The 14922-nt window shown below is 23.5% G+C and overlaps 3 protein-coding genes across 3 annotated transcripts; all 3 read left to right on the top strand.

Annotated features, from left to right (window-relative positions):
- Positions 1-4019: 4019 nt before the first annotated feature.
- Positions 4020-6623, top strand: OCT59_013036 (uncharacterized protein; the record flags this gene model as incomplete). The annotated part of the gene is made up of 5 exons (XM_066140555.1): positions 4020-4440; positions 4509-4837; positions 4921-5044; positions 5114-6329; positions 6617-6623. 5 exons carry the CDS (start codon positions 4020-4022, stop codon positions 6621-6623), a joined length of 2097 nt encoding a protein of 698 aa, XP_066001433.1.
- A 1122-nt stretch (positions 6624-7745) lies between these two features.
- OCT59_013035 (uncharacterized protein) lies at positions 7746-8446 on the top strand (the record flags this gene model as incomplete). The annotated part of the gene is made up of 3 exons (XM_025318933.2): positions 7746-7760; positions 7912-7985; positions 8056-8446. The coding sequence occupies 3 exons, from the start codon at positions 7746-7748 to the stop codon at positions 8444-8446; spliced, it is 480 nt and encodes a 159-aa protein (XP_025174969.2).
- A 1624-nt stretch (positions 8447-10070) lies between these two features.
- OCT59_013034 (uncharacterized protein) lies at positions 10071-11981 on the top strand (the record flags this gene model as incomplete). The annotated part of the gene is made up of 6 exons (XM_066140554.1): positions 10071-10124; positions 10208-10535; positions 11061-11618; positions 11691-11729; positions 11810-11845; positions 11938-11981. The coding sequence occupies 6 exons, from the start codon at positions 10071-10073 to the stop codon at positions 11979-11981; spliced, it is 1059 nt and encodes a 352-aa protein (XP_066001432.1).
- Between the last annotated feature and the right edge of the window lie 2941 nt (positions 11982-14922).

Genomic DNA, 14922 nt, shown 5'->3' with positions numbered 1-14922 from the left:
GTTCATCAGTAGTGACCATCAGCACACCTCTTAATTCTGGCCGAAAGTTATAATTTTGGGCAGATTTAATGAACATTTCATTCGGCCAAAAATTAAAATCAATACAAACCTTAATTCTGGCCGACAATAAAATTCTGGCCAGAGTTAACATCTTAACTCTGGCAAAATTTAATTTTCGGTTGGAGTAATTACCCGGAGTATATATGCATTAACATAAAAACGGATACAAAACGGGTATTACCTGTTTGCCATTCCATGACCTGACCCGGATGCTCATAAATACCCGAGTATACCCGCATTGTATCCAGGTAAACGGGTAACGGATCGCAGCTCTGCAAAGGACGAACACCGGCTGTCTATCTTTTTTGCAACATTTACTGTAAATATCAAAATTTTAGAGCAAAATTAGTAGTAAAATACTGTTAAACGTAATTTCAAAAATCAGGTGAGATGGAAAAGAATCTTCCTACCCTAGGAATCTAGGATTAATTTGTATATTATTATATCTCAAATGATTAAGTAAATTTAATGCCACTTTTGGTTGGTTTAAAACATAAAATATATTTAGACAATAACCAAAAGGCCATTCATCAATGACTTTTGTTAATTACTCGAAAAAAATGACTTTCGTTATTCTTAAAATATGAATTGAAAGCACTTTATTTGCACTTTCTTGTAAAAGTTATTTATTACAAAGTTTGTTTTGCACATGGTCCAATCAGATATGTCACGGGTAGTTTAACGAGCCAGGTATGACAGAAAATATGATGCTACTTCAATGTAAAAAAAAAAATATTTAAATTTTTATAATCTTTAAATAGAATGACGCTTCAAGTTTAATGTTGAAAAACAGTATACATTATTATATTATGATTTGATAAAATATAAATTAGATATAGTTTATATTTACTAATTAAGTGCAAGATACTATTATCACTAATAAACTTTGGCAAAACAAACCACTCGGCTCAACAGAATTGATATTCGGTCCAAAAATTTTCACGCTTTACGGTTTATAAATTTTTGTGCTTATCTGTAATTATTCAAATTTGGACTATTATTTATCAACAACTTCTGATGCAATAATAAATGATCAAATAATTTTATCACTATATTGAATTTGTTTTTATGAGTATCCTTATCTTGTACCACGGTCAGATTCATTTGAATAAATTGGTTTTCTTTTTCGCGAAACTTTCAAACAAAAAAAATTATTAACTTTAAAATGTATTTATTAAAACTCTGAATATTATTATCAAGTTATTATAATGTTTAGGGTCACAGTTTATTATAAAAAAAAATTATTTTTATCGACGTTAACATAAAGTTAATTATCCACCATTTACACGATTATGCAAATGTAGTTATACCTACTGGGTAGCAAAATTTATATGTATTTATTTATCCGTTTCTAGGAAATTTTGCGGTAAAAATTAACTATTGATTATACTATAATGGACTGAATTGAAAATTTGAGTAATTCGGAAAGATTTGCATTTTCAAAATGAGAAAAATTTTCTTTTAATTTATTTGTAATCTCAATATTATTTTTCAAGTGTAATAGTAATAGTTCCGAAGCTTTTTAAAATTTAATTATTTTTTTAAAATCTTTTAAAATGAAAAAAAAAACCAAGCGAAAGAAAAATAAGATTCAACAATAAAATATACTATATTATACTCACGATATACTATAAAACACTTATTAATGTGTAAATGGCAGGGAATAAATCAATTATCTCCTGGCTAATTGAAATAGTAAAATTTTACTTAGAATCGGAACATGATCGGCCGAACCGGTTTATAATTTTGGCCAGAGTTAAAAAATACTGATTGCAAAATTAACATAAATAAATATGTTAACGAACATTGATTTGATGTTAACCGTGACAAAATTTTGAAATTTTCGTCAAAAAAAAACTTTTAGTAAGGTGAAAAATGAAAAAAATCAAAAATTTTGCATTTTTCTCAAAAATTATCTGAAAAACAGCCTTTTTGACCTTAGAAAAATCTCTTGTAAATTTACATACAGGATAACTATTTAATATGTGTAGTCGATTATTTAATTTTATATTAATCATAAAATTTAAAAAATTGGATTGGTGACATTTTGACATTCTCATAGATATATATATATATATTATTAAAATTATTTACTTTAAATAAAAAGAAAATATAAAATTGAAATATTTTTTTTTTTGAAAAAAAAGTTATTAGGAAAGGATATGATAAATAATTTTTATAATTTTATTTGATAATATGATTTTAATAATACTACAAGTATTGTAATTATCAAAATATTATTTGTCTTTTAAAATAAAAATTTACTTTAAAAAAAAGCTATTAAAAATAAAAAATTATAAGGCAGCACTGCTGTAAATGCAAAAATTTTCGATCAACATCCGGAGAGTCAGATCGGCTATACTAATTTTCGCCCCTAACTTCCGTCGATTCTGGCTGGTAAACCAAGTCCGATTGATCATCATCTGGAATTTTTTTAATTTGTAATCATTTGTAATTTGGAATCATTTGTAATCATCCGGACCCATGTCTCCTACCGTCATTATATGGAATCCGAGCTAATTTCACGTCGGATCCAATGAGAACCTGGGGCGAAAATTAGTATGGCCGGGTCAGATTTAGATTTTTTTAATTTTAGTATAAAAACTTATGAACAACTTTTTGATTAATAATATTTTTGCTAAGTGAGATTACTTAATATTTTCAACCTAAATAATAGAATTTTTTTATAAAAACAAAATAACACATACAGTATCTGTTTTATTAATTAACTAATATAATTATGTAATATAATATTATTTCTAATAACATATGAAGAGGTTGTTTGTTAAGAGAAAATTTTCCTGTAAATCTTAGCTTCAAATACAGAAACTCATTTGGGTACAGAATTATCTTTTGGAATAAAAGATATTACTTTAATTTCCATGGTTATCCCGTTCAGTGACAGAATTGATAAGTTTCGCGAGCATAATTATTGTATTTATGATTTGTTTTTTTATTAAGAAATAATTTTTGAATCAAAACAGTTTATATTTTTATAAATTTTTTTCAAAAGAAAATAATTGGTTAAACCATTTTTTTTATTTATGACGATATGCGTGAGTTAAAAAAGAAAAAATAAATAAAATATGAAAAAAAAAATTTTTTGAAAACTTTCAAAGATTTGTGGTTTCTTTTGTTTAAAAAAAAATTACTTAAGATGGTTGATATTCTAGCCAATAATTTCTCCCGTTAAAAAAAAATAATACTTTTTAAAAAAAAAATACGTTCCATTATAAAACGCCCATTTATTTAATTAATTTATGCATAAAACCGATTTTTGGTCAAGTTTATCATCATTGTGCATTTTGCGAAACATGTTTGTTTTCTGAATTTTTAATACTGCTTTACATTAAGGAGCAAGCTCGTTATTGCTTGCATTAACTGATTAAATGAAAATTAAAAAAAACAAAGAAAAATAAATAAATTCAAATTCGAAAATAAGTGATTGCAGAACTTTCGGATAATACTGAAAAAATTTTAAATTTGAATATCTTTTACCTTTAGAAATTGTGGGCATGTAACATAGCAGTGTTCATATCTTATTTGCTACATTCGTAAAAAGATTATCTTTGATTACTTTGTTTATTTTTCTTTATTAATCAATTTTTTATATGAAACCATTTTCCTAATAAGGATTTCTTCAATGATGCCGATCTTAGTATCGTTCTTAAAAACGCCATATTTTCATTTGAGATTTCCTTATATATATGCACAAATAAAAAAAAATACTTAAAATTGGACACAAAATTTTTTATGTCGAAAGTTGATCATTGCTCAATTAATTTTTCATAATAAGAAAAAATTTTTTTTTCATGCAAGAGGCGAAATTTTATGAACAGCCATACATATTTATGCATGTGTTAACTAAAAAAAAGATTTTTTTTTTATGTAAAAGGAGAAATTTTACAACCATACATATTTACACGTATTTCAAATAAAAAAAAAGTATATAATCGCAAATGAGTGACAATTCAATAATCGAAATTTACGATGATGCTAACAAAATCGAAATCGAAGTTGATAAAATAGATTTTGATAAAATCGAAGTTGATAAAAATGATGATGATAAAATATATAAAATATTTACCTTCGATTATGAACCACATAATGGCAAACCTATTACCAGGATAGAAATATCACCAAATGAAAACTACCTTATTACTTATAGTAATGAAGATCGTTCAATTATCGGTTGGAATGTTGAAGACATAGATAAGGTTCAACTTAAATTTCATCAAATTGTTAAAATTAATGAAGATAATAAAGATAAGAAATATAAAATTGAAAGTTTATGTGTTTCTGATGATAAGAAACTTGCTTATATTACTCGTATTACTACTATTGACCATTATAAAATTTATAGAGAATATACTATTACTGGTAAGTAATAATTATTTGATCATGAAATTATTAAATTATGGTAATTGATATTTATTTAATATTTTTAGTAATCGATATGAATAATGATAAAAATATTGCATTAAGTTTTGGTAAAGGAGTTAAAGTAAAGTATTGTATCTTTAATTCAAAAAATGAATTTGTTTTATATAGTTCAGTTCACACTAATTCTAAATACCATAGTATTATTTGGATATATTCCACACAAACTAAAAATGACAAATGGGAATGTAAAAGATTTTACAGGATACCTGAAGGTTATGGATTAATTAGTATATCAAAATATGATAAAGTTTACCTGAATTCAAATGATTACATTTATGAATGGGATATTAATATTGAAAGAAGTGTAAAAATATTTGGTAATAATGAGAATAAGGTAATAAATATTATAAAATTTATTTTCAAACCAATCAATGTTAAATTATAATTAAATATATAAATACTAATTATTTTTTTTAGTTTGGAACATATAATATCGGAATATTCAGTAATGAAAAGTTTATTTTTCTAAAAATCAAAGATAAAATCATCGTTTATTCAATCGAATTGAAAATTCCTATTGCTTCTTTGGAAATAAATAATGGTAACCATTTTAAAATTTTATTTATGCGTTAATTATTACTCATATTAAATCATCATTTTTTTTATTTAGATATTCAACTTTATAATTTTATGAATCGTACTGGTTTATTTCTTTTACCTTCTTTATTCTATTATACACCAGATAAAGAAATCAAATATTGCTGGAACAATAAATACAAAAATAGGAATAGGTTTAAACCAACTGATGAACCAACTGATAAAAAAACAAAGTTTGTGTTTGGAATTTTAAATGGACGTGTTTGGAAATCTAAATTTGACGAAAAGATGTCAAAGACGAACTTTTCATCCGAAAATTCTGATGGATTAAATAATGAAAATAATAACATTGGTGAATACTTAAATGTTAATTCATTTAATCTATATGTGGATACTGTGTCTACATTATTTCAAAAAGTCATAACAAATGTTGATTATAATATTAAAAAATCAACTAAATTAACTGGAAATTTAATTAAATGGGAAATATATCTTGATGATAGTAAAATTGAACTGAGTTTTTTCAAAAAAATCAATATTAAATGGAAATGCATTAACATGAGAGTTGAAATGTCTACGTATTTCTACAATCATGGTTTAATTGTGAGCTCATTATTTAATAATGATATTGTTATATTGACAACATTTGGTATTCTCATTTTTACTTTTAGTGAAAATAACGGAATTTCTTTAAACTATTTTTATTCTATGAAATTAAAGAATTATGGGAATAGTAAAGAGTATATAAAAACACTTAAACATTACAAAAGCATATTTTCAAAATCTACTTTACCATCACCAAATTATGATAGTTTTAGATTACCTATGTGGGTTTCTGATTTAAGGAATAATATGTCAAGTCTTTTGAAATATGATGCTGAATTATTAACATTTGCAATTAAAGAACATGAGTTAGAATTAATTAAAGATATTTATGAAAAAACAAGAAATAATAAGTCAAGTCTTTTGAAATATGGAGTTGATTCATTAACACATGCAATTAAAGTACATGATTTAGAATTAATTAATGATATCTATAAAAATTGTATGACATATTTTAAAGAGGATTTAATGAATAATAAGTCATTTCTAAGCATTATCACTTCCACAATGCCATTATTAAATGAATATTATCCAGAATATATTCTAAAATATTCATCAGAAACGAATATGATCATATATTCATCTTTTTATATTAAAAAGAATCGAAATAAAAATTTAGTACATCTTTATCCTTTTATTCAATCTCCTCAAATAGCTAATTTATCTCAATCTCTTTTGTGGACGAAGTACCATTATAAACTTTATTGCATATTTGGTTATACAGATTTATTATTTTTAATTATATGTGCTACCCAAGCTTTAATAATACTTATAACTTTACCCTTTTATTTGGCTACATTTTATATTTTATCAAAATACGATTTTATTAATAATATTTACATTATGGATGCATTTTCTATAGTTTATTTCTATATTCCTTCTATTATTAAATTTTTTAAAAAAAATATAGTAACAACAATACCAACAATTACTTTTATGGTTCCTTATATTAATTTTGTTAATTATTCAAAAGATTATAATTGGTTTTTAGAATTAATTAAACCTCAACCTAGTCCATTTACTGAAACAATAAATAGAAATATTTATAAAACATGGAGTGGAGAAGCATTAATTAATTTTAAATGGAATGCTTATGGAAAATATTATTATGTAATGATTTGGATTTTATTTATGGCTTTACTTGGATGCTTTACGGCTGCTGCAACGATTCCTCAGCAATATATCAATGAAGAAGTTAGACAACAACTTTTTTTTGCTTCAATTATACTTGGATTTATTCATCTGATTTTTGAAATTCGTCAATTTTTTAATAATATTACTAAGTGGTTCTACAATTTTTGGAATATATTTGGTAAATATAAAATGTTTAATTTAATTATTTTACAATATTTTAAAGAATGAAATTAATTTTGTAATAATTTAATATTTCAGATATAATTGCTTATGTGCTTTCAACTTACACTTCTATTTATTGGCTTCAAACAAATGATAAAAACAATAATTATCTAATTCAATTGCTTTCTTTTTCATGCTTATTTTTGGATATAAAATTTTTGTTATTTTTTAGAGCATTTGAATATTTTGGTGTATATTTTGCAATTATTATTAGTGTCGGAAAAAAGATTTTTTCTTTTTTATTAGTCTTATTCATTATTATAATAAGTTTTGCACATGCATTTTATATTTTATTATCACCAAGATCTAAATTTTCACTTGATCAACATAATACAAATGAGTATGATCCAAATAATCCTTGGAATTTAGTTCCTAGTTATAGCCAAATAATTGATAATGATGGAAATATCAACTCCAATCCATTTATGTTTCAAATTCCTGATAAAAATACAAACATGTTTGTAGATATTAGAACTTCTCTTTTTGCTATGTATTTATTTTTAACAGGTATATTTAAAATTTCATAATTTATTACATAAATATTTTTCTAATATTTTTAAGCAATTCTTCTTTCTACATCAATAGGTGATTCAAGCGCATTATCCAATTGGCCATATGCAGACAATCCATCAATTGCAATATTGATTGTTTTATTTTCCCTTTTAATTGTTATATATCTTATGAACTTGTTAATTGGATTACTCAGTAATGCAATTGAAGAAGATAATAATAGAGTCTCATATTTAATGCAGAAGGCAGAGGTAAATAATATTAATATAACAGAAACTATATAATTCCTTAACTCTTAAAGGAAAATTATATATAATTTTATAAAAAAATATATTATATAAATATAGAAACAGAATATCATTTCTGAAAATATACTAATATGTCTCAATTTTTATTTTAAAGGTTTTGGCTGAAATTGAGTTATTTTACCTGCTACCACATCAGAGACGTTGGCGAACATGGTTTCCTGAAGTAATGTATGTAATTTTGCTTTTTTTAAAAACATTAATACTATGATTTTATTAATTTTTCAATTCATTTTTCAAGACATTATTATGCTGATGCTGATAAGACTCAAATAGAAATTAAAAGATTGATTAAAGAAGGTGAATGGGATACTAAGGAATTCACAGAGATGCGGAAAAAATTATTAGAAGTACTTCAAATTAAACATAATCCTATTGATAATGAGGTAATATTAGAGAAATTAAAATCCAATGAAGAGAAGTTAAAATCTAATGAAGAGAGATTAAAATCTAATGATGAGAAATTAAATAAGTTGGAGAAATTAGAGAAATTAGATAAGTTAGAAAAATTAGGGGAATCTTATTGTGAGAAATTAGCTAAGTTAGAAGAATTAGAAAAATCTTCTTGTGAGAAATTAGATAAGTTAGAGAGATTAGAAAAATTATTGGAAGAAATAGTACAAGCAAAATAATTTTAATATTATGCTAGTTTTATAATTTGATCACTGGAATTATAGATAGAGTATTAAATGGACCAGTTTGTAATCAATTATAAGAAAATTAATAATAAATTGAATAAATATATTTAAATTTCCTAAATTATTGATTTGGTTTTTTATATAATTTTAGCAGGTCACAAATCCAAAATCACTTATATATTAGGAATCATGATATTGTGAATAAAATATTTCCTGTGTAAAGTCTTGATAAATTTGCATTACTATCATGAGTTATATAAAGTGACTCAATTATATCGTAAGCTATAGTTTTATGCTTGATATGAGTTAATAGAAATGTAATTTTGTAAAATAAATTTAAAACATGCACCTATAAAACCAACTGAATATCTATAAACATTCTCAGCATTCTCCAACTTTTGAGCATTACTTCATATTATGCCTGAATCCTGATCTTTCTAATTATTGTTCTTTAGGTTGTCAAATTATTCATTCTTCGTGAAGTATTTGACATTTTCTGCATTAATTTTAAAAATTCTCTATAAAATACAATATTCAAAATATGATGTACTATTTATCTTCATGAAACCTGTAGTCCATTAGATTGTCCTTTTTAAAACATTTATTAATATTTTATCGTAGAAATTGATTTGAGCTATTTACTACTTGACCATAATTTTCATACTATTCATTCTTAATTTTTTTTATGCCTCATCAAAATTAGTAAGATTAGTGCAAAGGTAATATGGAAGATATGGTCTCAATTCAAAAAATATATCTCTTAATATATAATTAAATAAATATCGTTAAAGATAAAAGATAAATGAATTTTCTTTTTGTTTAAATTTACTCAATTTAAAATTGCGTAATAAACTTTTCAAGATTGTTAATAATTTACATATATACAATAAAATTTTTGATCTTACAATGTTTGCTCATCTTCATAATATTATCTTCTCCATATGGAAATACCTTACATTTCTTTCATTTACCATATTTACTAGACAAGGTTCATTTAACCAATCATACAATATTATTATTTATCCTCTTAGCGTAAAGACAAAAAAGCTTATGTGCAGTGATGTGCATTGGAAGCCTCCAATAAAAATTTATTGGAATTGAAAGAGTTGGAATTGGAAGAATTGGAAGATTCCTCCAATAGTTACATCACTGCGGTTTGTGCGAACTATAATCTTGATTTTCGTTAATTAAAAATATATTAATTAAAATTTTTATTCCAAACTAATTTATTTTTTGATATATAATTTGGCAATGATTTTTCTAATATAGGCTTATTGCTATTTATTTTTTTGAAAATACATAAAAAAAAAATTATATGATCTACCAAAAAAAATGAAAAAAATTTTACTTCGCAATTTTCATTTTAACCATTTCGGGTTAGATTTATTTTCAGCTGTTGCTTACGATTTTCTTTGTTACAAAAATAGTAATTTTTGTACACAATAGTAGTACCAATAGTAATACAAATAAGTAATACAAATGTGCGCAATTTATTAATTTATTGAACCATAATTTTTTTTCTTTTGCCCATAATAATTCTGAAATTTATTTAGAGTAACATAGTCATTTATTTATATATATAACTAAAATTAAAATTATAATTCACAGCTCAATTAATATGGATGAAACCCCAAAAAATTTATGGGAGAATACTGATTTAAGTAAATATTTGGTAATTTAATATTTTTAATAATTATAATTTTTTTATTGAATTTTTGTAGTTAAAAATATTAATAATTTTTTGTCTATTAAAAGTTCCATGTTACTATTCCTACTATTGATTCAACTATTGAATCAGAAAATGTAGATGAAAGAGTAGTTTATATAGGAGATTTAGAAAAAAGAAAACAAGCATATGGAATATGTGGAGAATGTAAAGAACCTGGCACAGGAAACAAATGGTGTCAACCTTGTAATGCTAAAAGATTTAAAGATAACTTTAAAAATTGGACCAGTGAAAATAAGGATATTGATGAATTTATACAGCAATCACAACTTAATGCTGTACATTATAATAAATATCTTGAATGGATACCTTTTGAAAAATTTCAAAATATCACTTATATTGCAGAAGGTGGTTTTGGTAAGATTTATTCAGCTGAATGGCCTGAAGGACATATTGAATTCTGGGATATTATAAATCAAAAATGGTATAGAAATAATTTTGGTGAATATGCATTAAAAAGTTTAAATAATAATTCATCTGATGTATGTTCAGATTTTTTAAATGAGGTAATTTAAACTTATTTTGTCTTATATATAAAGTTTGTTATTTGCATTTATTTACTAATAAAACTTTTCCTTTTTGATGATCATTAGATTAAATCTCATCTTCAGATTCATCTTGTAGATATTGTTCAATGTTTTGGAATTACTCAAGATCCAAATAATAAAGAGTATATGATGGTTATAGAATATTGTGATGATGGAAATTTGAGAAATTATTTAAATAGATCTAAAAATTATATAAATTATAATTTAAAAATTTATCAATTACAACAAATTGCAAGAGGACTTTTAGATATTCATAATGCTGAAAAAGTTCACAAAGATTTTCATTCAGGTAATATATTAATATCTAAAAGATTTTCATATATAAGTGATTTAGGAATGTGTCAACCAACAAATATAAAGCAAACAGTTAAAGAAGAAGGAATTTATGGAGTATTACCATATATGGCACCAGAAGTTTTACGTGGACAACAATATACAAAAGCAGCAGATATTTACTCATTTGGAATAATAATGAATGAATTTCTTTCTGAAGAAATTCCTTTTAATGATATTCCTCATGATGAATTTTTAGCTATTAAAATATGTAAAGGACTTAGACCAACAATTTCTAAAGACATACCAAAGTTACTTGCAGATTTGATAATAAAATGTTGGGATCCTGAAATAAAAAATAGACCAATTACTAAAGAATTGTATCAACTATTAACAAGATGGGATGGGGAAAAATATAATAGCGAAACTGAAATTTATTTTCAAATAGAAGAATGTGATAAAATTAGAAAAGAAAAATTCAAAAACAGGTCAAGTGAAGATAAACCCAAAAGCTTCAAAATACATCCACAAGCAATTTATACTAGTAGACTTTTAAATTTCAAAAATCTTTCAAAACCAGTAAATTCTTTAGATTTATCATCTTTTCAATTCAGTTCAGGTAATTTAATTTGATTTTGTTTTATCATATAATCCATTTTACATTATTGATGTTATTTTTATTTTTTAATAGACACTAGTTATACTACTCAATCAACATCGGCAAATCCAAGTAAGTATTCCCTTTATTATTATAATTATTTTATTTAATTTTGTTAACATTTAAATATACTATAAATACATAATATACAGTTTCAGAATGCTTAGATGTTCAATTAAGTGAATTAGGTAAGTTATTTTTATTTGTAATTTTATTGATATTCTATATCTAATTTACTTATTTTTGTTGCATAATATATAATTTAAACTTTTTTTTATAGAACTAAATGAAATTTGTCAAGACAATGAATATAATATTGAATGAAGTTTCTTTTATGTGAAAGTTGAAGTCAAATAGTTTATGTATTGAAGTTAGTTTACCTTTATTTTTCTTTCATTTAAACTTTATAAATTTTTATCTTATTTTTTTTTTAATATGTAGTACATATAGATTATTGGATTTTATATTTAAGAATATTCTATATAAATAAGATTTTAAATTTTAAGAATTATATCACGCGCAACTTTTACATAAAACTGTAATACAGTAAGTATATTTGCAACTGCAAATATTTCGCTCAATGTATCTTTGCTCAATGATAATTGTCACAAATTTTTAGTGAAATTTCATTTGATTGTATCATTTTATGCGTAATATTTTATTTTAATCAAATAACCGTAGTACATTATCTAATTATCTACTTGAATAAAGCCAATCTAAAAAGAAGTACTGATTTTACTGAATTTAAAAAATAATAATCAAAACTATTTTATTATTTAGGAACTTAAAGTAGTTAGATCAAGTTAACTAAAATTCATTCGAGATGAAAAGGATTGCAATTAATCAATCAAAATATATAAGCATTAATAAGCAAACATGTTATTTTTTTTTGCTTTTGGTTTCCGCAATTAACCTAATTGATTTTTATTTCGTAATATAAATCCTAATCTTTCACAATAAATTAAATAATTTACACTTATTTTATCAATGATTATTAAATATTAACTACCATAATTATTAGTGAATAATTCTTTATCAGAAGAAAAGTATTATATATGTATATGTATATATATCAAGATAAATTCAGTGGATATGAAAATTAAGAACATTGCATTGGATTATTTTGATTCTAGTGTCATGATGTACCGTACATGATGAATTTTTGATATTATAAACATTATATATTAAAATAATCATTTTGGTCATCTTCAACAAGAGAAAGAGGTACAAAATCCTCGAAATTTTGTTCATACAATCACGCTCATATTCAATATTAAGTAATCATTTTTTTAACATTTGTAGTCATATAATAATTGTGTTATTTGACGCATATTTCAAATTAAGTGGATGAAATTAATTCAATATTTTTTAAGTAAAACAATAGTATTTCAAAGAAAAACTAATTTTTTAATCAATCAATTGATCGATAAATTTAGAATATCAACCTAATCTAGCCGAAATTAATCATAGTTCGGGAAAAGTTTACTCCTTGTAATACAAATTTTCTCGAATCCTGTGATTAAGAACATGATCAATTATGTAATAATGTAATAATTAATATTTTTTTGGTCAATTAAATTCACTAGTCAATATTTGAGAATTAACTATCGGATTAGTGTCAATATCAATATCAATAGGCAAAAGCATCAAAAGAACCGAAAAATGAACTTATATATTATGGTAATAATAAATGTCCATCGAATAAATATATAGTAGATATAACTGATAATAGGTTTTTTGTTAATATCACCAATATTAACATTATTTTTATTCATATGAATGACTGGGCATTATGTAGATATGAATGATTTATTTATATTTTAGACAAAGCAAGATCAATTCGTAGTACACGATCCTTTATACTTTGATTTATAATTATTTATTATATGGCGAAATAAAATGATCCCGGATTTAAGTTATTAACTAAACGTCCTATATCCCCTCTTCTCAGAAGAAAAACTTTATCAAAATTAACTAATTTCAGCTGCTGTAAAAAAAGGTTAAAAAATATTTATTTTAGTTTGTATTAATAGTTTTATATTATTTGTTTATATTATTTTTTATATTAATTACTATATTCATATTTTGATGGATGGAAGTTTGTTCTTAAAGCTTTTCATGGTTTATTTTTCGTAATTACAGTCAGAACTTGATGTAATGTCTATGCAATACAATAAATTTCACGATAAGATCAACCTTATTTATAGATTTTGAAAATATAAATGTAGCGGATCTTTGTAGATAGAATCAATACAATAATCTTGTACTGATTTCTTGCAACCAGATAGGAAGATTAAATACAGCAAGAAGAACAAGAATAAAATTTTATCAATCCTGCTATTTTGTTCTTCAATTAAATAATCTTGAACGTGACCAAATAATTATTTAAGTAGTAATTCATCAGCTGAAACAATAATCCGAGAATGGCTTCATTCTCCAGCGTAAATATACTTTAAAATAACTGACATATTTTTCATATTTTTTTTTATTAAAATAATTTAAATAAATAATGCTTATATTAAATTATTTTAATTATTCACTTTAAATCATTTCATAAATAATTAGAACAACATTTGGTTTATTAACAAAATTATATTATTTTCTTCGTAATCCAATCATCTTAAAGAGCGTCTTTGAAATAAGAATGAGCACGTAAAATAACTGAATGTGTTCGAAATTCCTTAATATTTTATTTGAATAATAACATTATATTAATCAGCATTATTTAATATAATAAAGAAAAGTCCTTTGAAATATTGGAATGACTAATAGTTATTCATTCATACATTTCTTTTAAAAAATGACATTAATGTCTCATTTATATAGCAATTAGGTTTGATGCAGTAATTATCGAATGTTAAAAGATATTCCGAACTTCCAATTTATCACGTACAATACAACCTATTTAAACTTACTGTAATGATTGTATAAGGTCTATTAAAAATTAAAAAATTTCTGCAATGTTATTTTTATCAATTAAATAAATAAATATATGTATATATAAGATTGATTTAATTTGAATTACATCATTGCCAAATAAATTCAACTATTTTAAATATAATTGTTTATTTTAATTGTTGCAACATTCAATATAAATTGCACAATCCGTTCTAAGTTAACCAGGCAATACCATATTTGGATAATTATCATTAAAGCTAGCGGTAATAACTAAATTAGAACGATTAATCAATATTGATTAGTCAATTATAATTAGCAGTAACAGTAAGAATCGGTCAACACTTACCATGATACCGCATCATCTGAT

This window comes from Rhizophagus irregularis, chromosome 20, assembly GCF_026210795.1.
Source record: "Rhizophagus irregularis chromosome 20, complete sequence".
Lineage (NCBI taxonomy): Eukaryota > Fungi > Glomeromycota > Glomeromycetes > Glomerales > Glomeraceae > Rhizophagus > Rhizophagus irregularis.
This window is presented reverse-complemented; position numbering and strand designations above follow the sequence as displayed.